The 24710-nt window shown below is 44.1% G+C and overlaps 3 protein-coding genes across 4 annotated transcripts; all 3 read left to right on the top strand.

Annotated features, from left to right (window-relative positions):
• The first annotated feature begins 5376 nt into the window (after positions 1-5376).
• LOC123189460 (betaine aldehyde dehydrogenase) lies at positions 5377-10423 on the top strand. Its single transcript, XM_044601881.1, has 15 exons — positions 5377-5694; positions 5823-5965; positions 7184-7264; positions 7351-7499; positions 7870-7962; positions 8042-8165; positions 8284-8349; positions 8488-8557; positions 8732-8808; positions 8891-9004; positions 9351-9428; positions 9502-9653; positions 9737-9797; positions 9899-10005; positions 10092-10423. Exons 1-15 carry the CDS (start codon positions 5580-5582, stop codon positions 10180-10182), a joined length of 1521 nt encoding a protein of 506 aa, XP_044457816.1. The 5' UTR covers positions 5377-5579; the 3' UTR covers positions 10183-10423.
• A 4302-nt stretch (positions 10424-14725) lies between these two features.
• LOC123189459 (pentatricopeptide repeat-containing protein At4g39952, mitochondrial) lies at positions 14726-19032 on the top strand. The gene is made up of 2 exons (XM_044601880.1): positions 14726-17615; positions 18025-19032. Exon 1 carries the CDS (start codon positions 15013-15015, stop codon positions 17338-17340), a length of 2328 nt encoding a protein of 775 aa, XP_044457815.1. The 5' UTR covers positions 14726-15012; the 3' UTR covers positions 17341-17615; positions 18025-19032.
• Positions 19033-19813: 781 nt separating this feature from the next.
• LOC123189458 (F-box protein At5g39250) lies at positions 19814-22375 on the top strand. 2 transcript variants are annotated; one of them, XM_044601877.1, is made up of 2 exons: positions 19814-20069; positions 21406-22375. In XM_044601877.1, exon 2 carries the CDS (start codon positions 21494-21496, stop codon positions 22244-22246), a length of 753 nt encoding a protein of 250 aa, XP_044457812.1. In that variant the 5' UTR covers positions 19814-20069; positions 21406-21493; the 3' UTR covers positions 22247-22375. The 2 variants fall into 2 exon arrangements, with proteins under 2 accessions (XP_044457812.1, XP_044457814.1); XM_044601879.1 differs by having other exon boundaries at positions 19820-20069; positions 21435-22375.
• The last annotated feature ends 2335 nt before the right edge of the window (positions 22376-24710 follow it).

Raw genomic sequence — 24710 nt, 5'->3', positions numbered from 1 at the left:
AAATAAAAAGTAGGGGCTGTTTAGATAAAGAAGCAATAAAGTTAGTATAGCGAGTGTGGAAAAGTGGTGGTAGGAGTTGCGAAATTGTCCCTAAGCAATTGACTACTTTACTAGACCGACAACAAGTTTTATGTGGGAGAGGCCACTGCTAGCATGTCATCCCTGACTTGGAATTCTATGCACTTATGATTGGAACTATTAGCAAGCATCCGCAACTACTAACGTTCATTAAGGTAAAACCCAACCATAGCATTAAGATATATTGGTCCCCCTTCAATCCCGTATGCATCAATTTCTATGCTAGGTTGAAGCTTCTGTCACTCTTGCCCTCCAATACATAGTCCTATCAACATACAACTAACCCTATGGTGTGATCCACGCGCGCGCTCATATGATGGGAACGAAAGGACAGCAACATAACCACAAGCAAATTAAATCAATCATAGTAATTCACCAATCACCGATAGGACAATGAAAATCTACTCAGACATCATAGGATGGCAACACATCATTATATAATAATATGAAGCATAAAGCACCATGTTCAAGTAGAGGGTACAGCAGGTTGCGGGAGAGTGGACCGTTGTAGATAGAGGGGGGAAGGTGATGGAGATGTTGGTGAAGATGGCGGAGGTGTTGGTGTAGATTGCGGTGATGATGATGGCCCCCGGTGGCACTCCGGCGCCCCCCTCCTTCTTCTTCTTACTTGACCTTCTCCCTATATGGGAGAAGGGTTTCCCTTATGGTCCATGGCCACCATGGCATGGGAGGGGCGAGAGACCCTCCGAGATTGGATCTCTCTCTCTGTCTCTCTCTGTTTTCGCGTTCTCAGATTCTGCCCTTTCACTGTTTCTTATATTTTCGGAGATCCGTAACTCTGATTGGGCTGAAATTTTAACACGATCTCTATCCGGATATTAGCTTTCTTGCGGTGAAAGAAGGGCATCAATCGCCTTACGGGGAGGCCACGAGGGCCCAGGGCGCGCCTGCCCCCCTGGAGCGCGCCCCCTGCCTCGTGCCCCCCTCGGGCATCGTCTCGCGTTGATTTTTCTTCCCAAAAATCACATATATTCCAAAAAAATCTCCGTCAGTTTTTATCCCGTTTGGACTCCGTTTGATATGGATTTACTGCGAAACAAAAAACATGCAACAAACAGGAACTAGCACTGGGCACTGGATCAATATGTTAGTCCCAAAAATAGTATAAAAAGTTGTCAAAAGTATATGAAAGTTGTAGAATATTGGCATTGAACAATCAAAAATTATAGATACGACGGAGACGTATCAACCATCGTTACCGGCACGACACCTTGATGCCACTGTTGGGGAACATAGTAATTTCAAAATTTTCCTACGCACACGCAAGATCATGGTGATGCATAGCAACGAGAGGGAAGAGTATCGTCCATGTACCCTCATAGACCGTAAGCGGAAGCATTATGAGAACGCGGTTGATGTAGTCGAACGTCTTCACAATCCGACCGATCCAAGTACCGAACGCGCGGCACCTCCGAGTTCAGCACATGTTCAGCTCGATGACGTTCCACGAACTCTGATCCAACAGAGCTTCACGGGATAGTTCCGTCAACACGACGGCGTGATGACAGTGATGATGTTGCTACCGACGCAGGGCTTCGTCTAATCACCGCTACGATATGATCGAGGTGGATTATGGTGGAGGGGGGCACCACACACGGCTAAGGGTTCAATGATCAACTTCTGTGTCTATGGGGTGCCCCCCTGCCCCCGTATATAAAGGAGCTAGGGGGGAGGCGGCCGGCCAGGAGGAGGGCGCGCCAAGGGTGGAGTCCTATCCCGGTTGGAGTAGGAGGGGAGAAGGAAGGGGGAGAGGAAGAGAAGGAAAGGGGGGCGCCGCCCCCCCTCCTTGTCCAATTCGGACTAGAGGGGGAGGGGGCGCGCGGCTGCCCTTGGCCGCCCATCCTCTTCTCCCACTAGGGCCCATGAGGCCCAATTAACTCCCCGGGGGGTTCCGGTAACCCCATGGTACTCCGGTATATGTCCGAAACCTTCCGGAACCTTTCCGGTGTCCGAACATAGTCGTCCAATATATCGATCTTTATGTCTCGACCATTTCGAGACTCCTCGTCATGTCCGTGATCATATCTGGGACTCCGAACTACCTTTGGTACATCAAAACACAAAAACTCATAATATCGATCGTCACTGAACTTTAAGCGTGCGGACCCTACGGGTTCGAGAACTATGTAGACATGACCGAGACACGTCTCCGGTCAATAACCAATAGCGGAACCTGGATGCTCATATTGGCTCCCACATATTCTACGAAGATCTTTATCGGTTAAACCGCATAACAACATACGTTGTTCCCTTTGTCATCGGTATGTTACTTGCCCGAGATTCGATCGTCGGTATCTCAATACCTAGTTCAATCTCGTTACCGGCAAGTCTCTTTACTCATTCCATAATAAATCATCCCGCAACTAACTCATTAGTTACAATGCTTGCAAGGCTTATAGTGATGTGCATTACCGAGTGGGCCCAGAGATACCTCTCCGACAATTGAGTGACAAATCCTAATCTCGATACATGCCAACTCAACAAGTACCTTCGGAGACACCTGGAGAGCACATTTATAATCACCCAGTTACGTTGTGACGTTTGGTAGCACACAAAGTGTTCCTTCGGTAATCGGGAGTTGCATAATGTCATAGTCATAGGAACATGTATAAGTCATGAAGAAAGCAATAACAGTAAACTAAAACGATCAAGTGCTAAGCTAAAGGAATGGGTCAAGTCAATCACATCATTCTCCTAATGATGTGATCCCGTTTATCAAATGACAACTCATGTCTATGGTTAGGAAACATAACCATCTTTGATCAACGAGCTAGTCAAGTAGAGGCATACTAGTGACACTCTGTTTGTCTATGTATTCACACATGTATCATGTTTCTGGTTAATACATTCTAGCATGAATAATAAACATTTATCATGATATAAGGAAATAAATAATAACTTTATTATGGCCTCTAGGGCATATTTCCTTCAGTGTTGCCATCCTATGATGTTTTGAGTAGATATCCTTTGTCTTTGAGTTGATTGATGATCTAGATTAATATGAGTTGTATGCTTTATTTTGGTGATGTCCTATTATGCCCTCCGTGTCGCGCAAGCGTGAGGGATTCCCGCTATAGGTTGTTGTAATACGTTCATGATTCTCTTATAATGGGTTGCTTGAGTGACAGAAGCATAAATCCGAGTAAGGGGGTTGTTGCGTATGGGATAAAGAGGACTTGATGCTTTAATCCTATGGTTGGGTTTTATCTTAATGATCTTTAGTAGTTACGGATGCTTGCTAGAGTTCCAATCATAAGTGCATATGATCCAAGAAGAGGAAGTATGTTAGTTTATGCCTCTCCCTTATATGAAATTGCAATGACGACTACCGGTCTTGTTAACAATTGCTAAGACAATTCCGCACACCGATCCATCATTATTTCACACTCGCTATTTATAATATTTAGTAATATATTCTAACTTTATGATAACAACACCTACTTTTATATTTTATCTCTCCGATACCATGCAAGTTAACCTCTTCATACCCACAACGTAGTTTTATTTCTCGTTTCTAGTTGGAAGCAAACGTTTGGTGTACGTAGAGTCGTATCAGTGGCAGATAGGGCTTGAGAGAATATTAATCTTACCTTTAGCTCCTTGTGGGTTCGACACTACATACTTATCACTTCCACCTTTGGGAATTGCTACGATGATTCCCTGCACTTGGGGATTATGAAGGCAGTGTCGGAGTTGCGTGTAGAGTGGTTGGATCTTGATCCATTTTTGCGGTTTGCTTGATCTGCCCGTCACATCGGAGCTGGTGCCGGACGGGGCCATCGTCGCCGTATCCGCGGTGATAGGAGACGTCTGGGATGTCGGGGTGCTGCTCCAGTGAGACTCCCACATGATGGCGGCACCGACATGGCCTTGGAGCGGCTCCACCATCTACGCCACTTTGGTCTATGGCGGCGGACTCTCTACAAACTGCGGTGGTCACCAAAAGGTCTTCGTGAGGGTCCTCTCGTTAGATCCAGTGGTTTACTCTTGTGGGAAGTTGTAAATTGTAGACGACTTGACACGGAGGGATGATGGTTGTGCAGCGGCAGCGACTGCACATCGCATTTAGCTACTGAGATGGTAGAAAAGTGGTGCGGCAACACACAAGTGGCATCCATGGTGATTTTCTTCAAACCCAATACACCCTGAGATGAGAATGACATTTCAATCCAACGTCTTTTCCATTTTCGTGTTCTTAGAATTATGTGAATCAAAGAATCCCTAAGAATAGCGACCAATTTGAAATGAAAATCAGTCGCTGAGTTTTTCTTAAATATAAATAACTTGAAAAGAACCTGGCGTTCCTATCAAGAAGAAAAGTAATCTACCCACACGATTTGCTCAGGAAAAAGTGATCCGATGACGTTGAACGCACACTTTGCATCGGTCTCCTCTCGCCATGTTACCCTCCCCTCCCCGGGGAAGTGGGACTCGATCATTCCCATGGCATCGAACATCTGGCGCTGCGTGACACGGAGAAGAGAACAAAATCTCAAACCCTGCTGCACGTGAACGAGTTTATTTAGAACTTTGAACTAACAACAAGACGAGCAGCTCCCGTGCGTGCATGCCCGCGCTTGAACTCGAATTTTTCGGGGTACGCAAAATACTTTTAAGGCCTCCTTTGGTTTGTAGGATTTTTGTAGTAATTTTATAGGATAGGATTTGCAAAAAAAAAAAATTTTCTTTGAAGCCCTTTGCTTTGTAGGAATGGATTTCTATTTCTATGTAGGATAGGAATCAATCCTTCACGTTTTGAAGGAAAAAAACATTAGTCTAGACTCAATGAAAAAAATTCTATCCTATGCACCAAATAACATCTCTTTCTTTATAAAAATTGGCATGCATGTCATCTCACTTCCTATAATTTTCCTATTCCTATAAAATTCCTATCCTATAAATTAAAGAAGGCCTAAACATCAAAATCAATACGAGAATCTTTTGCAGCAGTGGCTTGATCTGATCTGGAACGACGATCGCATGTGGTTTGTCCTCTGATGTCTGATCAGGCAGCCGCGTTGTAAAAGGCGACTGATCCTGAATGTTAGGTGGCGCTGGTAGCGACGGCACCGACGGAGTGGGACGCCCACCCAACAGGAGCAAAGCATATGTACGTACGTGTGTGTCTTCCGTGCCACGCGCAAGTACACGACGCGCGAGCGCGACAGCTTGGTCACGCCCCGGTGGGTCACGGAGAGGAAAAGAGACCCATCCCGGATGATCGGGCACTAGTTAATTGATTAATTCAGTGGCGAGAGGCGTGGAGGATAGCAACGCGGCCAACACTTCCGGGTTGCGGGGCCGGCTGAGATCGCCGGGATCACGAGAAAACGTGCTCGCTCGCCCCCACCTAAAGGCGAAAGCAGCAGGAGCCACCGCAGCACAGCACTAGACCTCGCTCCGCCCCCACACTCCTACTCACCTCCTACTACGGCACCACCGCCCAGCACGGCCATCCGCCTCGCCGAAGCAGAGTAGCCATGGCCGCGCCCCCAGCGATCCCGCGCCGCGGCCTCTTCATCGGCGGCGGGTGGCGCGAGCCCACCCTGGGCCGCCGCATCCCCGTCATCAACCCGGCCACCGAGGACACCATCGGTTCGTTTCGCCGTCCCGTCCCCACCTCCGCCCTTCCGCCACATCGTGGCGCTACTAGTACTATGTTGTGTCAGTACCGTACTGACTTCAGCTTGTTGGCTTGCTGTGTGGTTTGGTGATCGGTGAAGGCGACATCCCGGCAGCCACCGCGGAGGACGTCGAGCTCGCCGTCGCGGCGGCGCGGTCCGCGTTCCTGCTCGACGGCGGGAGCCGCTGGGCGCGCGCTTCCGGGGCGACGCGGGCCAAGTATCTGAACGCGATCGCCGCTAAGGTGCCAATCTCTTGTGTTTCTCTGAATCTGAGGCCTGAAGTTAGATGTATACATGTTCACAGAAAAGTTAGACGCATGCACGGAGTTGCCGAGGCACCATTATCTCATCGCCGTGTGAGTGAAGCTGGTTTTGGGGGCTGAAGAACAGGATGCCCCTAGTGCTGCACATCTCTTGTACAGTACAAAATTTTGATCTAGTCGGATTGTACGGAGTACATCTTTATTGCGTCATATGAGCTCTTTAACTTCTAGAAACGGTCGCTAGCTAGAAAAAACATCAGATCCTTGGGTCGATTGATCCTTTCGTAAAAGTCTTAGTATTAGGTTTGGTACAGTTGGTTAGCAATAACTTTCAACTTACAAGTATGTTCCGAAAAGAAGTTCGCCGGAAAGAAAAAAAGTTCCGAAAAGAAAGTACAATACCATTGTTCGTAATTCAGAGGTGGAGGGTGCAAACCTGGTTGATGGCTCCACTAATCCTCTGTATCATGTGGTTTGCGAAGATGTTCCATTATGATGAATTAAATGTACCAACTTCAGTTTGTTTTCAATGTAGGAATCCAAATTCAGCATCCAATCATGATACTGAGGGATCGCACCCTCCTTCTCTTGGGAAACAGCAAACCCTGCTGAGATTTAAACTCCACACACTATACATTACTACACTTTGCACAATCACGCTGGACATTTGCCTAGTTGTTGAAAATTATCAGATTTGTTACTCTTTTTATTGCAAACTACTACATGACTGTTTTTTTTACATATGTTGCAAGTATGGTAGGAGATAGTCTCACAGCATCATATGCAACAGAAAATTGTTCTTAATTTTGGCATGTTAGTGTGTCATACTCCGATACAAAAGCTTTAGCTCTAAGGAGTGGAAGCTGGCAAGATGATAGGTTTGTTCATTCAGAACATGGTGTTTCTGTTATAATGAAACCAATTTTGAAACTGTTGGACTGCACCAATTTCAAAGGTGAAGGCACTCTACATATAGATCTTTGCATTTGGCATCAATTTCATATATACATGTAGCATGCGTAAGGTTTACCAAATTTGTGCTGTCTTGCTGCATTGAAATGGAAGACAGAGAGCTGGAATTTTTGTTAGCACAAGAGAGTTTCCTATTGTCACTGCTTTGAATAATGGATGTTTGTCTGTTAATTAGTATGTTTGTTACTGCCAGTAATTTTCTTGAAATATTGGATGCTGGTGCAGATTAAAGAAAAGATATCGTATCTGGCATGGCTGGAGACAGTTGATTCTGGAAAGCCCAAGGATGAAGCAGTTGCGGACATGGTATTTTCAATTATTCACGTTATATAATGTTTAGTGTGCCTAAAGACGCTCCATGTTTTGTTTGATGATTTTCCGTCCTATCTTAGGACGATGTCGCTGCATGCTTTGAGTTCTATGCTGGTCTGGCTGAAGCCTTAGATGGTAAACAACATGCGCCAATCTCTCTGCCCATGGAAGAATTCAAGACCTATGTTCTTAAAGAACCCATCGGGGTTGTTGGACTCATCACTCCCTGGTATATATTGCAACCATTTCTCTTGGATTTTGATCCACACTATATGCGGATATCATAGCATTTTTTTATAGGTTCACTTGTCATTTTTTCTTCTTAAAACTTCTTAAGCTGTTATCCTTGAGATTCCAAGGTCTTATAGTTCATGGCAGATCTTTTCTTCGTCCATGGTATTGAATATTAAATCTTATACGAGTACAGGCTAAACCACTGGTCATTTGTTTTACTTTTTTAATGGAAACAACAGGTCATTAATTAACAATTGAATTAAGATAATTTTGCATTGGTTGCCTGCTGAATTTGATAACTCGGTGTCTTTGAAGTTAATAGTTCTAAACTTCTAATTACTTTGCTTTCTCTTGTGCAAATGAAGGAACTATCCTCTGTTGATGGCTACTTGGAAGGTTGCACCTGCCCTGGCTGCTGGGTGTACAGCTGTGTTAAAACCATCTGAGCTGGCTTCTCTGTAAGGCCCGATGCCTTTTAGTTAAGTCCAGTCCTTCGAATTATTATTGTATCCATGACTATTTTTTTTTCAAAAACAGAACTTGCTTAGAGCTCGGCGCAATATGTGAAGAGATAGGACTGCCTTCAGGAGTTCTGAACATAATTACTGGTCTGGGCCCTGATGCTGGTGCTCCAATAGCTTCACATCCCCATGTGGATAAGGTCAGACCTATTCTTTGAATATAAATTGTCATATGCTCATGGATATACCAAGTTGTAATCTTATATGATCACCCTCAGTCTTCAAGCTTCTAAAATTATCTTTCGATCCTTTCTGTAGATTGCTTTTACAGGAAGTACCGCAACTGGTAAGACGATAATGACCGCTGCTGCCCAAATGGTTAAGGTGTGTTCTCTATATATTTCAGTTGCTATAACTTGTGATGTTCTGTGCTTCGGCTAAAGAGCCGATGCAAGTAATCTGTGAATTAGGCATCTATGTTTCCTTTATTCTGATACTGTTGTGTATTATCTTCTTCAACAGCCTGTTTCATTAGAGCTTGGTGGCAAAAGTCCTCTTGTTATCTTTGATGATGTTGCTGACATTGACAAAGGTATCTTCCTCTCATGGATGTTGCACTATGCTCCTAATCCATTTTTTCCACTTTAACTCAGTCCATAATCTCTGGGTTATGGAAGAACAATTGCCAATTTTACATATTCCATTGATACGTAGTCTTAGCTAATTTGTGGATTGGTGTGCTGAAGTCTTGCTGAATTTGAAACAGCTGTTGAATGGGCCGTGTTTGGTTGTTTTTTCAATAGTGGTCAAGTTTGCAGTGCAACTTCTCGTCTACTTCTCCATGTATGTATGCTCTCCTGGATTTTATTTTATTTGGAAAATCGCCATTTTCTAATAGATGACATGAAGATCCACTCTTTCACAGGAGAAAATTGCAGAGCGATTTTTAGATAGACTAGTTGAATGGGCAAAGAACATAAAAATCTCAGACCCACTGGAAGAAGGTTGCAGGCTGGGTTCAGTCATCAGTAAAGGGCAGGTAACTCAAATGGAGCGTATTGCACTTTTGTAGCTGGGACGCAAATATGTACATTTTGGTAAACCTGTTCACACTTTGGTGTGAAATTGAACTTAAAACCGATAATCCCTCTTCGAGATAACGGGGATGACCTGCAATGCAATAAATTGTTAACTGTTGACTTTCTCTTTTGCAAACTACTCCCTCCGTCCCAAAATAAGCGACTCAACTTTGTATTAACTTTAGTACAAAGTTGAGTCACTTATTTTGGGACGGAGGGAGTATTCAGCTTGTATATCCAGTTATGCTTTGGCAACCACCTTAGAGTTCCCTTACAATAGAGAGCCATTTTTTTTTCTTATTTCAGTATGAAAAGATTAAGAAGTTCATCTCGACAGCAAGAAGTGAAGGTGCTACAATTTTGCATGGTGGTGACCGACCAAAGGTAAGAATTGGTCATTACATTACATGCTCTTGCCTCTCGGTTATTCATCCAAGCTACGTTTGTGAAATGGCAGCATCTCGGAAAAGGGTTCTTTATTGAACCTACAATTATAACAGACGTTAGCACATCAATGCAAATTTGGAGAGAGGAAGTCTTTGGACCAGTCATCTGTGTCAAAGTATTCAAGACAGAGAGTGAAGCTGTAGAGCTTGCAAATGATACCCAGTGAGTTACCTGATTTGCGCAAGCCTGAAAAAAAAGCCCGTGCTTATATCGTTCCCTTGACTTCTCTACCATTTTGTTTTCAGCTATGGCTTGGCTGGTGGTGTGATCTCTGATGATCTACAGAGGTGTGAGCGCATTGCAAAGGTAGATTCAAGCACGCCCGTAAATTTGTAGCGTGTGATGCAATTGAAGTATTCGAAATATTCAGTGAGCTGATAGGTAAACGTACAATCCCACACCTGCAGGTTATTCACTCAGGCATTGTTTGGATAAACTGCTCGCAACCGACCCTGGTTCAAGCTCCGTGGGGAGGGAACAAGCGGAGCGGTTTTGGCCGGGAGCTAGGAGAATGGTGAGTTACTTCACGAGCGCTATGGTTTGCAAACTGCACTGCCCCTGGAAGTATCCTCTGAACTGTCTTTGCTGTTTTGCTTTCAGGGGCCTCGAGAACTACTTGAGCGTGAAGCAAGTCACCAGGTACTGCAAAGATGAGCTATACGGATGGTACCAGCGCCCATCCAAGCTGTAGATGACTTGAGATGAGGCATTCATGTCATGAGAATGGAGCCTCGTTCATTGAAAAGGCGAGTTCTATCCTGGCTGGGACTTCTGTACAGTGCTTTCGCAATAAGCCATTATGTGGCGAACTTGGTTATGATAGTGTGTCATCGAGCCTGTGACAGATGCGGTTGGTCAAAAACTTGCTAAAGTAAAAAACGGCATTACGTTCTTCTGCTTTCGTTATATCTGTTTATGCTCTTTGATTGCAATTTGTTGTTGGTAGCTTACCAAGATGTCCGCTTGGTTATATCTGTTTATGTTCTTTTGGTGAGAGTTCATGTGGTGCATTTCTGAGGCTATCGCATAAACCACGGGTGGGAAATTTTGATACCTATATAAACTCTTGGACCTACAACGTGAGAATGAGGGCTTCCGAGCTTTGGCGACCATCAACGGTAAACCAAAGGGGGTCACTGATAAATGTTAGTTCATGTTGCTTCGATACATGGGGGTCGAGAGTCTCGGGGTGTTTGAGATATCTTGCAAGTATGGTGGTCGCTTTGGCTGGACATATGCTGTCTGGTGGTTTTGGGCCTTCGCGCTCTTGTGTCAGGATGATGTTTAAACCGCTTCATCTACCTCTAGTTCTTGTTTCTTTTGTGGTGTATTTGATTTTTTCTTTGTTTTCCTTAATTAACCAAGATGTGTAGTATGGTTTTTGGATCTGGTTTCCCTCGTTAACTGGATCAACTCTTCTTTTAACGCAGTCGTGGGAACTCTCCGCCCTCTCACGAGGTCCCATAAAAAAAGAGAATGAGGGCTACAACGTTTGTGAAAAATGATGATATAATTTTTTTACTATGATGAAAGATATGAAGTCTATATAAACTGCAGGTTTACTCCTTTAAATAGGATGGGCATATCTGGCGAACGTTTGCCACAGGACATGGCATTTACGAATCAGTTTTTAGTGCATTTGGAGAACCTGGGTGGCCTTTTTCTTTTGCAAAACTGACATGTCATTTGTTTAATTTTGGGTGTAAAAAGGTCATCCAAACTACACCGTAAGATTAAGATCGTGTGGCAGCTAGGGCGTTCACTGGCAGTTTCTCCCTTGGTGAACGTTCACCAGTTACTATTTTCCGTTTAACTATGCTGCACGTCGATACCAAATTTCAGTATAGTTCACAATATTTGTTGTTTCTATCACTCGTGTTATTTTTCTATGGTTAATTTTTTTGGGATATCTCCGCTGTGCGGCCATAAATAAAACTAATACAAAATATTATCACGAAAATAATCCTCCCTCCCCCCCTCCCTTGGTATTATTCAAATTGTCGAAAGTGTTTGTCCAAGCTATAGTCGGTTGTTTAATTGTCGGATTCGTCATTATCAAACTCATCGAGCGGAGGCAACATGGCTGCAACGACAGAGGTGAACTCAAGTGGAGGTAGAGGCGGTGACAACACATGGATGTTGTGGGTATGGTGGAGATGACCCTGGATCGAGCGAGAAGAGGCAATGACAGGGCGCTAGGTGGAATTAGAGTTTAGGCTCCTCTGATTCATGAGAATAGAAAAGTCAGAGAAAATTAGATGACATGTATCTAAATTTATATAGGGAAAGAGAAGTCACTTGATTCATGGACGTGGATTTAATGAACATGGTTCCCTGCGCACCTCTTATAAATAGTAAATTCGAAAAATATACTAGAAAAAATATGATTGTTTTTAATATACATAGTCAACCGGTATACTCACGTATGAAGTTTCATGAAGAAATCACATCCATGGTAATCTGGATAAAAATGCCAAAATCGAAGCTATATTAAAAAACATGGTTTGTTGATTGGTATGGTCCCAATTATATTTTCTTCACTAAGATTGCCATGAGTGTCAAAACATGAAAAAACTTCAAATGTGAGTAGAATGGTCGACTAAGTTTCATACCCGGAAATTTTAGATTTTTTTTATTTTTTTCAATATGTTTTTCCAAATTCAGTATTCATGTAGATATAAACTTTTTCAATGGTTATAGGCTATGTTGTGCCGACACGTTGGGTCATGTTTTTGTCAGCGCAAACGCAAACGGACGGGGTGGACCAGACATGTGGGCTCGTTGCTTTTTTTTTTTTTGAACTGGGAACACATGTTCCGGTACTTAAACCCTGCACAGCGATGTTGCTGGCAACACAGTCAACAACAAATTCGGGAGCTTGCTCCCTCCACCAGGTGCTAAGCACGCCAGCCCTATAACCAAAAGCAACTAAATTGTGAACAACAGTATTACAGTTTCGCTTACAAAAACTGAACTCAAATGCATCAAAGGATGCAAAGCAGAGGCTCCGAGCTTCTCTCAACAGAACGCCGATGGAGGACTTGTCGTAGTCGCTAGTGTTGAGTGCCTTCACCAGCTGAAGCGAGTCTGATTCAAAATTTACCTTGTGCACACCCATCTCGCTCGCAGCTTCAATCGCCTTAATGCATGCAGTGGCTTCAGCCTGGAGTGGTGATGCTAGATGATCGAGCTTCCCTGCACACGCAACAATGAACCACCCTTGGTCCGACCGGGCTTTGACAACCCCTTCCCTTGGCCTGAGCCATGTTGTAGTAGTGGGTGTTGTTTCAGGTACCTCTACACACTTCTCATCCACGGCAAAATCAACAACATGCCTTCTGATGATGAAGCAGACCTCCTCACATGGTCGAATCGTTTCTCCTACATTGGCTTTATTCCAGACATTCCCCACTCCCAGAGCATGATCAAGATTAGATCACGCCGCTCGCTGTCTAGGGCCCACAGAAAGTCAAACATGGTCATAGGATCTGTACATTTTATAAGGGCAAGCCTGATATCCTCAATCAACAAAGTCCTCCACACTTGCTTCACTTGTTTGCATTTGAGAAATAGATGACCATCGTCCTCATCGAATCTCAGGCAAATTAGGCACCTAGTGTCCAGCTCAACATGTTTCCTCTTTATATTCATCCGTAAAGACAGACTATTATATGCTAATCTTCACAGAAACATACAGACCTTGGGAGGAAGGTTCAGGCTTCAGAATTTATTCCACTTATGTGATACAAATGGCGCCTGGAGCGATGAGCTCTCATCTCTATTCTTCCACGCCTCTCGAAGATGGACACCCAAATGATAGGCTGATTTAATTGAGAACATGCCTTTCGGATCAAAGTGCCATGCCACCTGATCCTCCATGCCTTGCCGCACAGGGATAGCAAGAATCTCCTTTGCGTCCTCCTCACAGAACAACTGAGAGACCAACTCCTCATCCCAAGTTTCAGTTATAGGATTCATCAGGTCGCTGGCTCTACCAATTAGCACGCTGCCATGACGAGTACATGGCCTTCTCGTGTCCCCCCGCGGAATCCATGGGCCCTCCCATATTTTCACATTTTCTCCCGAGCCAATCCTCCATACAGTACCTTCTTTTAACAGCTCGATCCCCTTCAGTATGCTCCGCCATGTATAGGACATATCCCCTTTCGCCTCTGCCTCCAGCACCGAACAATCTGGAAAGTAGCGTGCCTTCAACACTTGCGCACAAAGCGTATCCGGTTCCTGCAGGAGGCGCCACCCTTGTCGGGCTAACATCGCGAGGTTAAAAATGTGTTGGTCTCGGAAGCCCAAACCTCCTTCCTTTGTTGATTTGGTAAGCTTGTCCATCCTATCCAATGTCATTTGTCCATTTTATCTTGCTGGCTCCACCAAAAGCGGTTAATTAATGTATCAAATCTCCTCACATAACTTCTTGGTCAGATCAAAGCATGACATTGCAAAGGTTGGGATCACCTGGGCAACAGATTTCACCAAGGTTTCTTTACCCGGTTTGGACAACAACTTTTCAATCCACCCTTGCATTCTCTGCCAAATACATTGTTTGATAAATTCCCTACTCGGCACGATACCAACATGAACTGGTAGCCCCAGATACCGTTTGCAGCGAGACTCATGTGGGATAGTGAGAACTTGCAGAACCTCATTTTTAACTGTTGTAGATGTGCCTTTACTGAAGGTTGCCGAGGACTTGTTCTTATTTATCATTTGACCTGATTGTTCCTCATACAAAGCCAAAATGGCTTGCAACCTGGCTGCACCTTGAGCATTTGCCTTCATCACGATGAGCGAGTCGTCTGCGAAGAACAGATGGTTTATTTTTGGCGCCCCATTGCAGATTTGGACTCCCTGAATTGTGCCTTCAACCTCCGGTTGCTGCAAAAGCGCCGAGAAGCCCTCAACGCACATGATGAACATATATGGGGATAGAGGTCCCCTTGACGAAGGCCTCTCTCCGGCACAATGATCTGTGAGAGATTTCTATTCACTTTCACTCTGTACTTTATTGTCCTCATGCATTTCGTAATGGTGTTGATCCAAACCTCCACGAACCCCATCTTTCGCATCATGCATTTCAGAAATTCCCATTCAACACTGTCATAGGCTTTATTCATATCAAGTTTGACCGCAACAAGAGCAACAAGATCATCTCGTCCCCCCTTACGTTTATGCATCCGATGGTTTATTTCATATGCCAACAACACATTATCGGTAATCAACCTCTCAGGAACAAAGGCGGACTTGGTCGGAGATATAATCTCAGGAAGAATTTCCTTCAATCTCAGGAAGAATTTCCTTCAGCCTGTGCAATGTTCTCTACAAGCTGATCTCAAAGTGGGCTTGTTGCTTTGCCCTAAGGAAGAGAGCTCTGGTGAGTGGAGGTTGAAGAAACAGATGAGCTCAATCCAACGGTTCAGCCAAATCGATTGAGTTTGAACAAATTTTCAGGCGACTGCCCATACTTCAACTGATCAACGTGTTTGAACAAGCAAACGGCAAACCGATGCCGCCTTCTCGCCCTCCTCTCACCCCGACGAGTCTGGGCCTTCTCCACCGCTTCCTAGCCTCGTCCTCCTCGGCGCCTCCGCCGCTGCCCGTGCTCCTCCGCCTGCACGCTCTCGCTGCCACCTCAGGCCTCTGTTCCCGCCCCGACTTCGCCGCCAAGCTCGTCTCCGCCTACTCCTCCTCCGGCCGCCCCGGCCTCGCCGCCCTCGCCTTCTCCGCCTCCCCCTGCCCGGACACCTTCCTCTGGAACTCCCTCCTCCGCTCCCACCATTGCGCCTCCGACTTTGCCTCCGCGCTCTCCGCCCACCGCCGCATGTGCGCCTCTGGCGCGCGGCCCTCCCGGTTCACCGCGCCCATCGCCGCCTCCGCGGCCGCCGAGCTCGCGGCGCTCCCGGTCGGCTCCTCCGTGCACGCCTACTCCGTCAAGCTCGGCCTTCTGGTAGGCGATGGTTCCCTCGCGGTCTCGTCGTCGCTCGTGTACATGTATGCCAGGTGCGGCCGCATTGACGACGCTACGAAGCTGTTCGACGAAATGGGTGAGAGGGACGTCATCACGTGGACCGCGGTGGTCTCTGGGTGCGTTAGGAATGACCAGGGTGAGAAGGGAATGAGATACTTGGTGCAGATGGTTAGGCTAGCGGGTGATGGCGGCGCGAGGCCAAATTCACGGACAATGGAGAGTGGGTTGGAGGCTTGCGGACTGCTAGGTGAGCTGTCTGCTGGGAGATGCTTGCACGGGTACACGGTGAAGGAAGGGATTGGAGATTGTGCGTTGGTGGTTTCCGCACTTTTCTCAATGTACTCAAAGTGCGATAGGACTGAGGATGCATGTGTTTTATTCCTGGAGTTGCCAGAAAAAGATGTGGTTACCTGGACTAGCTTGATTGGAGCCTATTGTAGGAGAGGACTTGATAGGGAGGCCGTGGAGTTGTTCCAGGAGATGGTGGTGTCTGGTCTGCAGCCAGATGAAGTTCTTGTTAGCTGTGTACTTTCAGGGTTAGGGAACAGTGGAAATGTGCGTAGGGGGAAGGCATTTCATGCAGCTATAACTAAGAGAAACTTTGGAGACAGTTTCTTGGTTGCCAATGCTTTGATTTCAATGTACGGGAAACTTGAGTTGGTAGATGCTGCAGGCAAAGTTTTTGGAATTTTGCATCAACGAGATGCAGAATCATGGAGTTTGATGGTTGTATTATACTGCAAAGCTGGACTTGATGTCAAATGCTTGGAGTTGTACCGAGAAATGCATTGCAGAGATCATGATGAATTTTTATGTGATATCAACAGCTTGGTTTCCACAATCTCTTCTTGTTCACGGCTAGGACAACTGCGGTTAGGTCAATCAGCTCATTGCTTTTCGATCAAGTGCTTGCTTGATGAAATTTCAGTTGCCAATGCATTAATTGGCATGTATGGAAGGTGTGGGAAATTTGACCTTGCATACAAAATATTTGGTGTGGCCAAAGTGAGGAGGGATGTTGTCACCTGGAATGCACTCCTATCCAGCTATTCACATCTAGGACATTCAAATGATGCCTTGTCACTATATGATCAGATGCTCACTGAAGGTGTCCAACCAAACTCTGCAACCTTGATTACTGTCATTTCAGCTTGTGCAAATTTGGCTGCACTGGAACATGGTGAACTGATACATTCTTATGTGAAAGATATGGGGTTGGAATCTGATGTATCTATTAGTACATCACTTGTTGACATGTATACTAAATGTGGGCAGCTGGGGATTGCAAGAGGAATTTTTGATTCTATGCTCGTACGGGATGTTGTTACATGGAATGTGATGATAGCAGGCTATGGGATGCATGGTGATGTGAAGCAAGCACTGCAGTTATTTAGTGAGATGGAGAGAGGAAGTATTAAGCCTAACAGTGTCACTTTTCTTGCCATTCTGTCTGCTTGCTGCCATGCAGGGTATGTTGATGAGGGCAGGAAGCTGTTCATCAGAATGGGGAAATACCGCCTTGAACCTAACCTGAAGCATTACGCATGTATGGTGGATCTCCTAGGGAAATCTGGGCATCTTCAAGAAGCAGAAGATATGATTTTGGCTATGCCAATACAACCTGATGGTGGGGTATGGGGAACTTTGCTTAGTGCCTGCAAAATGCATGACAATTTCGAGATGGGGTTAAGAGTTGCAAAGAAGGCTTTTGCTTCTGACCCAGGAAATGATGGGTACTATGTTTTAATGTCCAATTCATATGGTAGTGCTGAAAAATGGGAAGAGATAGAGAAACTGAGAGACACGATGAAGAATCATGGAGTGGAAAAAGGTGTGGGCTGGAGTGCGGTTGATATTTGCGTGTGAGTTAACAGTTATGGCATAACTACAGCCGAGACTGTAGAAGGGTAAATAACTAATTGACCGCATTTGCTCATTTACATAAACTCTGGATCAGCTTTAGAGATATAATGACCGGCTGACTGCTACCGGTGCAAATGGTTAAGGTCTGTTGCAAGAGCCAAGAAGTCTGTGAATTATGCATCCATTGGGCATTTATCTTCTTCAATAGTCTGTCTCATTAGAACGTGGCGGCAAAAGTCCTCTTATTATCCAAGATGATGTTGCTAATATCGGCAGAGGTATCTCCCTCCCTTGGATGCCGCATTATGCTCCTAACCATTTAGTTCCATTTAAACTTATAGTTCATGATTCTTTGAGTTATTGAAAAGCAATGTTGATTATACATTTATGCATAATTAGTACCCCCTCCGTCCCATAATATAAGATTTTATTACATCCAATATGTGAGTATGTTGGATGGAATAAGATCTTATACGGACGGAGCATTAGCTAATCGCATAGTGCTGTGATAAATTCTTGCTGAATTTAAAACAGATGTTGAGTGGGCCATGTTTGTCTGTTTTGTGAATGTCGCTCAAGTTCGCACTGCAACTTCTCATTCACCTCTCCATGTATCTAGATCCTCCTGGCTGTTTTGGACACCATGCTATTTTCTAATACATGACATGATGGTTCACACTTCTGCAGAAGAAAATTGTCCAGCGAATTTCATATAGGCCATTTGGATGAGCAAAAGTGCATGAAAAATGTTCAGAACCACTGGAAGAAGATAGCAGGTAACTCAATTGGAACCTATTCCACTTTTGGAGTTTGATTGCAAATATGTACATCTGGAACTATTTTTGTGCATACGACATTACTCCCCGCCTCCTCAAGCAGCTCGTGTTTGAGCTGAAAATCCTGGATCTTTTCTTCCTATTGTACCAAAATTTTCTGAACACCACTTGCTACCGTGCCCCAAGACTTCATTTGCCTCAGGATTATTTGAACGTGATAAATCAACGTTAATGCTGGTGGCGCATCTGGTGGATCAACATGGAAGCACTTCAGAAGACTCGCATGAAAAAGATTGTGAATATGAACCCGTGCTGGAACGCCCAGTTTATATGCTATTGTCCCCACACGGCCCATAAATACAACAAATTGACTGGAGTTAACCTGCGTCTAAAGAGACAGCATTGGTTTTGTAAAACGGAGTGTATAGTGGTCTAGCTGGATCAGAACTCGCTCATTAGTGACATCAATTGCTCATTTACATAGAGCCTGATTCAGGTTTGGGAATGATGCATGTAAGTTTCTTCACATTTTATAATGGTTCGATCCTAAAGGCTATGCCCGTAAAGGAAGTAAACACTTCTTGGGGAAAATGCCCCTCATTGATTTATTGTCTCATCCATATGTAATATAAGAGGCAATTCTTCATGGTTCAGCCAAGGTGGATGGCATGCTTACTGAATACTGATACGTTTGCATCATAGCACTGAGCCCATGCCGCTGGATCATGATCAGTCATGAGATCTTTTGCCATGATCACAAGAACTGTTATGATGCTCCAACTGTTAATGTCAAAGCACCGTCAAATGTGAAGATGTATGCCCCACAACTCACTATTCCATGTTTACTTAGAAACTAATTGTTCTTCTTCCACCATCTCTTGCATCTGAGCCAGCGCATCAGCAGCCTTTTTTTTGTTTGTCGGGGCTTTTTTCTCTTCTACTGATTTTTGGAGGGTTTTTTTTCCGTTTGTTTGTTTACTTTTTAATTTTGGTTCCTTTCTTTTACCTGTTTATAAATCCATGAATATTTTAAAATTCGTGTTTATTTCTAAATTTGTGAACATTTTTTTTGAAATTCAGACATTTTAAAATATCCCAATTTTTAATAAATTCCTGAACATTTTTTAAATTTCATGAACTTTTAAAACTCAAGAACATTTTTTGAATCTCTGGACATTTTTTATCAATAATATAGGTTTAAAATCTGTTATTTATCTTCAATAATACTCCCTCCATAAACTAATATAAGAGCGTTTAGATCACTAGATCTAAACGCTCTTATACTCCCTCCGTCCTAAAATAAGTGTCTCAACTTTATACTAACTCTAGTACAAAGTTGTACTAAGATTGAGACACTTATTTTGGAACGGAGTGAGTATTAGTTTACAGAGGGAGTATATTTTTAATTCGTCGAAGAGGAAAAATAGAGGAGAAAATCAGGAGTAATAGCATTTTTTTAGGATAAGGGGGCCTTGTTGGGTGCAGCCGAGAGCAAGGAATGACAATGCCATTCTTGTGCCGGTTATGACGCGCCTGCCAACTTCATTTTTTTTAGACAATGCCAACTTCCAAATGGAGGACTCGACTCGATTTTTGGGCTTCAGATACGTGTGGGCGGCGGGCGCGTTAGATACACAAATCTGACCCATCGGCGCATACGGCCCAACCCACATGTGACAGCCTGGCTTCGGGATACCCCAGGTTTCTCCGACCGACACCGAGCACCTCCGGGTCCCCATTCCTCTCCCATTCCCAGACACCGATCCTGCTCCTTCCTTGTTTGTCTATGGGCGAATCTCTCCGGCGACGGCGACCTCTCTTCCCCTGCGCGTCCATCTTCCGACGTTGCCACCCCGTCGTCCATCGCTACAAGATCGACGACCGCCCCTTCATCCTCACCGGTCTCTGCAGATCTACGCCGGCGGGCCGCCTTACCGACGGTTCTTCCTAGCCACGGTGGGTTCCTTTACTTCCCTTTCTCTACACCCCCTTATTTTTTGTTCACAGCATCACCCCCGAATCCGGACAACCGCTGACCCCGTGGCTAGTAGGCACAAGTAAAATTCCGTTGAACGTTCGATTTTTCTGTTGTATATTTGAGAAGTTGGTAGTATCTTTTCTCCTTCCGAACGCTAGGTGTTTCATTACCTCCCTGGTTGTTGGGGGCAATCAATTGTAGGTTTCATTTTTCATGTTTTGGGATCATATATCAGTTTAGCATAAACTTGTACAGCTAGTATATATAGTACGTACAGTACTAGTTACAATACTTTCCATTGGCTTTCACTCAAGAAAGATTGGAGTGGTTAACGGTAAATGAATGCGTTGGAGATCAACAACATGTACATGATGCATTATCAACAAAGAGTTGGGGTGTCATGGTTCGGTTTGTGCTTTTGAGTAAACTAGATGATACCCCGCACGTTGTTGCGGGAATATTATGCAACACATTTCAGTGTGATTCATTGTATGAAACATGAATATTTGAAGCAATAATATAAAAGGCTAAAACTAAAAATACATATAATTTATTATGTTTGATTACTATATAAATGTAAAATGTATAAATAGCATAATAGAATGAAAATTCTCATGTCCGTTTGCATGTTGAGATGTGTCTTTTTTCATGCATATTTCACGATCAAGTGGCATGCTTGCATGTTAAAAGACATATGGTAGTGGGGGTGGACCTTTTCTCATGCATGTTGTGTGATGATGTGGCATGCTTGCATGTTGAGAGAAATAGTTAGTGGGGGCTAGCTATTTAGACACCATGGTGAATGCTTATCGTGGTATTGTGTCAAATCAGTTTGATCATAGCAACTACTCGTGGTAATCGGTTGGATCATTTGTTTGTGACTCAGAAACAAATATAGTTTCCATTACTGCCGGTATTATTTGAAAGCTTGTTAATCAAATTGATCATTTATTTCTTCTATCATTCTTGTGTAGTTCACACACCCAACTCCAACAGACATCACATTTCCAAATTATTACTGATCTGGAAGATGGAAGCTATTTTCTTTATGGACTACCCCTTCCGTCCCATAATGTAAGATCGTTTTGCAAGCTGTTTTAGCTTGCAAAACGATCTTATATTGTGGGACGGAGGGAGTATGTTCTAGCAATAGCCATTGGTCCATGTTCTGCTTAGTCTAGGTATACTCTTCTACGTTTATCATCCATGCAGATTCAGATTATAGTGAATTAAAAGATAGCAGTAGTCTTGCTACTTCAGTTTTTGACTGGGCATGAATTGATCAGTATTTGTTTAACCATCTCTTATTAATAGGCACTTCCGGTTCACTTTTTGGTTTGTAGCTGAAGCCTCGATCCTAGAGGGTAGAGGCATTCCATTTCCTTCAGTTCAGTGATTGAGAATGGAAAATGGATTTCCTGGTGAAGTTCTGAAGGCTGTTTTCCCTCTACTGGATGGTAAAGACTTAGTCTTTTGCATGCTTGTATGCCGCCAATGGTGCGAAATTGCAAAGGATGATTACTTCTGGAAATGCATCTGCTCACGGAAATGGCCTTCCATCTGCAAACAGCCTCCTTCTGACACAAACTTCCAAAAGCTCTATTTAACGTTCTCCAAGCCACGGAAGACAGTGCACCTTCCTGTACCTAAGCTCACTTTTGAGGATCTGGTGTTTTACATTGACATGTGGCTTGAGGGATCACTAATCTTCTCTCAAGCAGTTTCAGGCTGCATTCTTCGAGCAGGTTTACAGAACACACCTGGCGGCATACCAGATGTACTTGTTGCACATCTGAATGCCGCAGACTGCATTTTGATGATGGAAGTCAAACCCAAGCTGACAGTCCCTATGGGGCCAGCCATCACCGTGTCTGTTCTTGCCCACCGCAAGGACACCAACAAGATGACTTGCATAATCAACACGTCGAGTTTTGATTACATTGACAGCAATGCAGCACGGGCGTTGGCATATGAATATCTCAGGTTTTCGCCCAGACACCCTTTCATATCAGACATCCGGGCCTGGATGTCCTTGCTTTTCCTGTATAAAGGAACAAACTCTATAGAGGTATTTGGTATTGAACTAGATTTTTGTGATGCGGCAAGGTCCGAGCCTGAGATCTTGTGGCTCTTAGACATGCTTGATTGGAAATAGAAGCTACTCTTTAGTTGTGATTGAGCCTTTGAGGCATGTAAAGAATGTTCATGATATGTTGATCATCTACTGTTGTAGTACTGAAATATATGCTTTAAGATGTTGGAATAAAATGGCGATGTGCGCCCATTTGTTTTCTATACCGTTCATGATTTGGTATTGACTGATTTAGCCAGCACGGCGTGAAGACTGCCTTTTGGCCCATAGTAGATTTGGTTTATATAGATAATTGCTTGTGCTAAATCAACAACAATTAATATGGGTCGGAGGGAGTATATTATATTAGCCCGCTATTGTGTAACCAAACAATTCTTCATTGGTGCATTCAAATTTTAGAGTTTTTTAGCCTGGCACTTCATTGTTGTTGTTTTTTGACTTTTGCAAGGATTTCTAGCTTAGTATATTTGAGGAGCAGGAGTGTTGCTCCCTTTCTAGGGAGCTTACAAAAACTCTAGCAGAGTTGCCGTATGTGCACTCTTTAAAACACATATGAAGCGTGCTCTATCAAATTTGGGAGTGTGCGAGACGATGTACAAAATCAGAGTCACAATGTCTTGGCCTTCAAAATGTTTTTTCTCTCCTTTTCGTTCACACATTTGGATTAAACGTTTCATATCATTTCAAAAGCATCATGCACACATTTTTCAAACAAAATTGCATGAATAAAATACAAAACATTATGCACATTCAACCAGCATGTACAAATCACATGTCGCCGACGACTCCTCCATTGTTTGCACCGTCTTTTCCTCCGGTATGTTCATAGTCACCTCCTCCGGTTTGGCAAAATTGACAAATTTGACCTATGGACGAAATCAAATCACAAAATAAACTACCCATGAAACTATTTCACGCTGCTGACCTTTTTATGTGACGCCCGACATAAAGACGTCACACTACACTGTGCAACGCCTCACAGATATGCGCTACACACCTGGGCAGCGTCGCATCCTTGTGATCCGAAAATTATTAAGTCAGTGTGCAGCGCCTGAGAGATAGGTGCCACACTATACAGTGTAGCGCCTAGCTTCTAGGCGTTCCACTAGTGGTTGCTTTATTTTGTAGTGCAATCACTAGTGCAGCGCCTGAGAGCTAGGCGCCACACTATACAGTACAACGCCTAGCTCTTAGGCTCTGCACAATGACTTGGCAATTTTTAGGCAGTCTGGGGTGCAACGCTGGCTAGGCGTATAGCGCCTATCTGTGAGGCGTTGCACAGTGTAGTGTGACGCCTTCGTGTCGGGCGTCACACAAAAAGGTCAGCCGTGTGAAATAGTTTCACGGGCAGTTCATTTTATAATTTGATTTCGTCCACAGGTCAAATTTGTCAAATTTGCCCCTCCGGTATGCTCAACGCTCCATGTCATCCTAGGACGCATGATCGCCGCTCGCGTGAACTCCCAAAATGATATTGACATTAGATCCATGGTATTGGACTCCAATATCAACAGTTTCTTCCTCGCTATCTTGCTTTGCATTAACCGGTCTTCGTCAAGTTTAAGCCTACGTGCCTCCATCTCTTCCTCGTGCTTTGTACTTGCTTGCATAACATCCCACATCACCCTCTTTTTTCTTAGCTTCCTTTCCTCGATCTTCAACTTTTCTTACTTCCTCTTCTCCGCGTACTGATACGTCTTCAACGTATCTATAATTTTTGATTGTTTCATACTATTATATTATCATTCTTGGATGTTTTACATTCATTTTATAGCAACTTTACATCATTTTTTGGGACTAACCTATTGACATAGTGCCCAGTGCCACTTGTTATTTTTTGCTTGTTTTTTCACTTCGCAGAATATCAGTACCAAACGAAGTTCAAATACCACGAAACTTTTTAAAGATTTTTTTGGACCAGAAAACAACTTGAGAGCCAAGGAAGTGGCTGAGGGGAGGCCCGTGGGGCCCACATCCCACCAGGGCGCGCCAGAGGCCCCTGGCGCGCTCAGGTGGGTGGTGGGGCCCACGGGAGTCCTTTCCACTGCCTCTCAGCTCTATAAATACCCAAATATTTCAAAAACCCTAGGGGAGTCGATGAAACACAATTCCAGCCGCCGTAAGTTCCAGAACCACGAGATCCAATATAGAGCCCTATTCCGGCACCTTGCCGGAGGGGAACACGAGCACAGAGGGGTTCATCATCCTCATTGGTGCTCCTTCGATGATGCGTGAGTAGTTCACCATAGATCTACGGGTCCGTAGGCAGTAGCTAGATGGATTATTCTTTCTTTTTGATTCTCAATACAATGTTCTTCTTGATGTTCTTGGAGATCTATTTGATGTAATGACTTTTTGCGGTGTGTTTGTTGGGATCCGATGAATTGTGAGTTTATGATCAGTTCTATCCATGAATATTATTTGAGTCTTCTTTGATCTCTTATATGCATGATTATTATAGCCTCGTATTTCTTCCCCGAAACTTTGATTTGGTTTGGCCAACTAGATTGATTTTTCTTGCAATCAG

Source organism: Triticum aestivum, chromosome 2A (assembly GCF_018294505.1).
Source record: "Triticum aestivum cultivar Chinese Spring chromosome 2A, IWGSC CS RefSeq v2.1, whole genome shotgun sequence".
Taxonomy (NCBI): domain Eukaryota; kingdom Viridiplantae; phylum Streptophyta; class Magnoliopsida; order Poales; family Poaceae; genus Triticum; species Triticum aestivum.
Note: the sequence above shows the minus strand (reverse complement) of the source record. Positions and strands in the feature narration are given on the sequence as shown.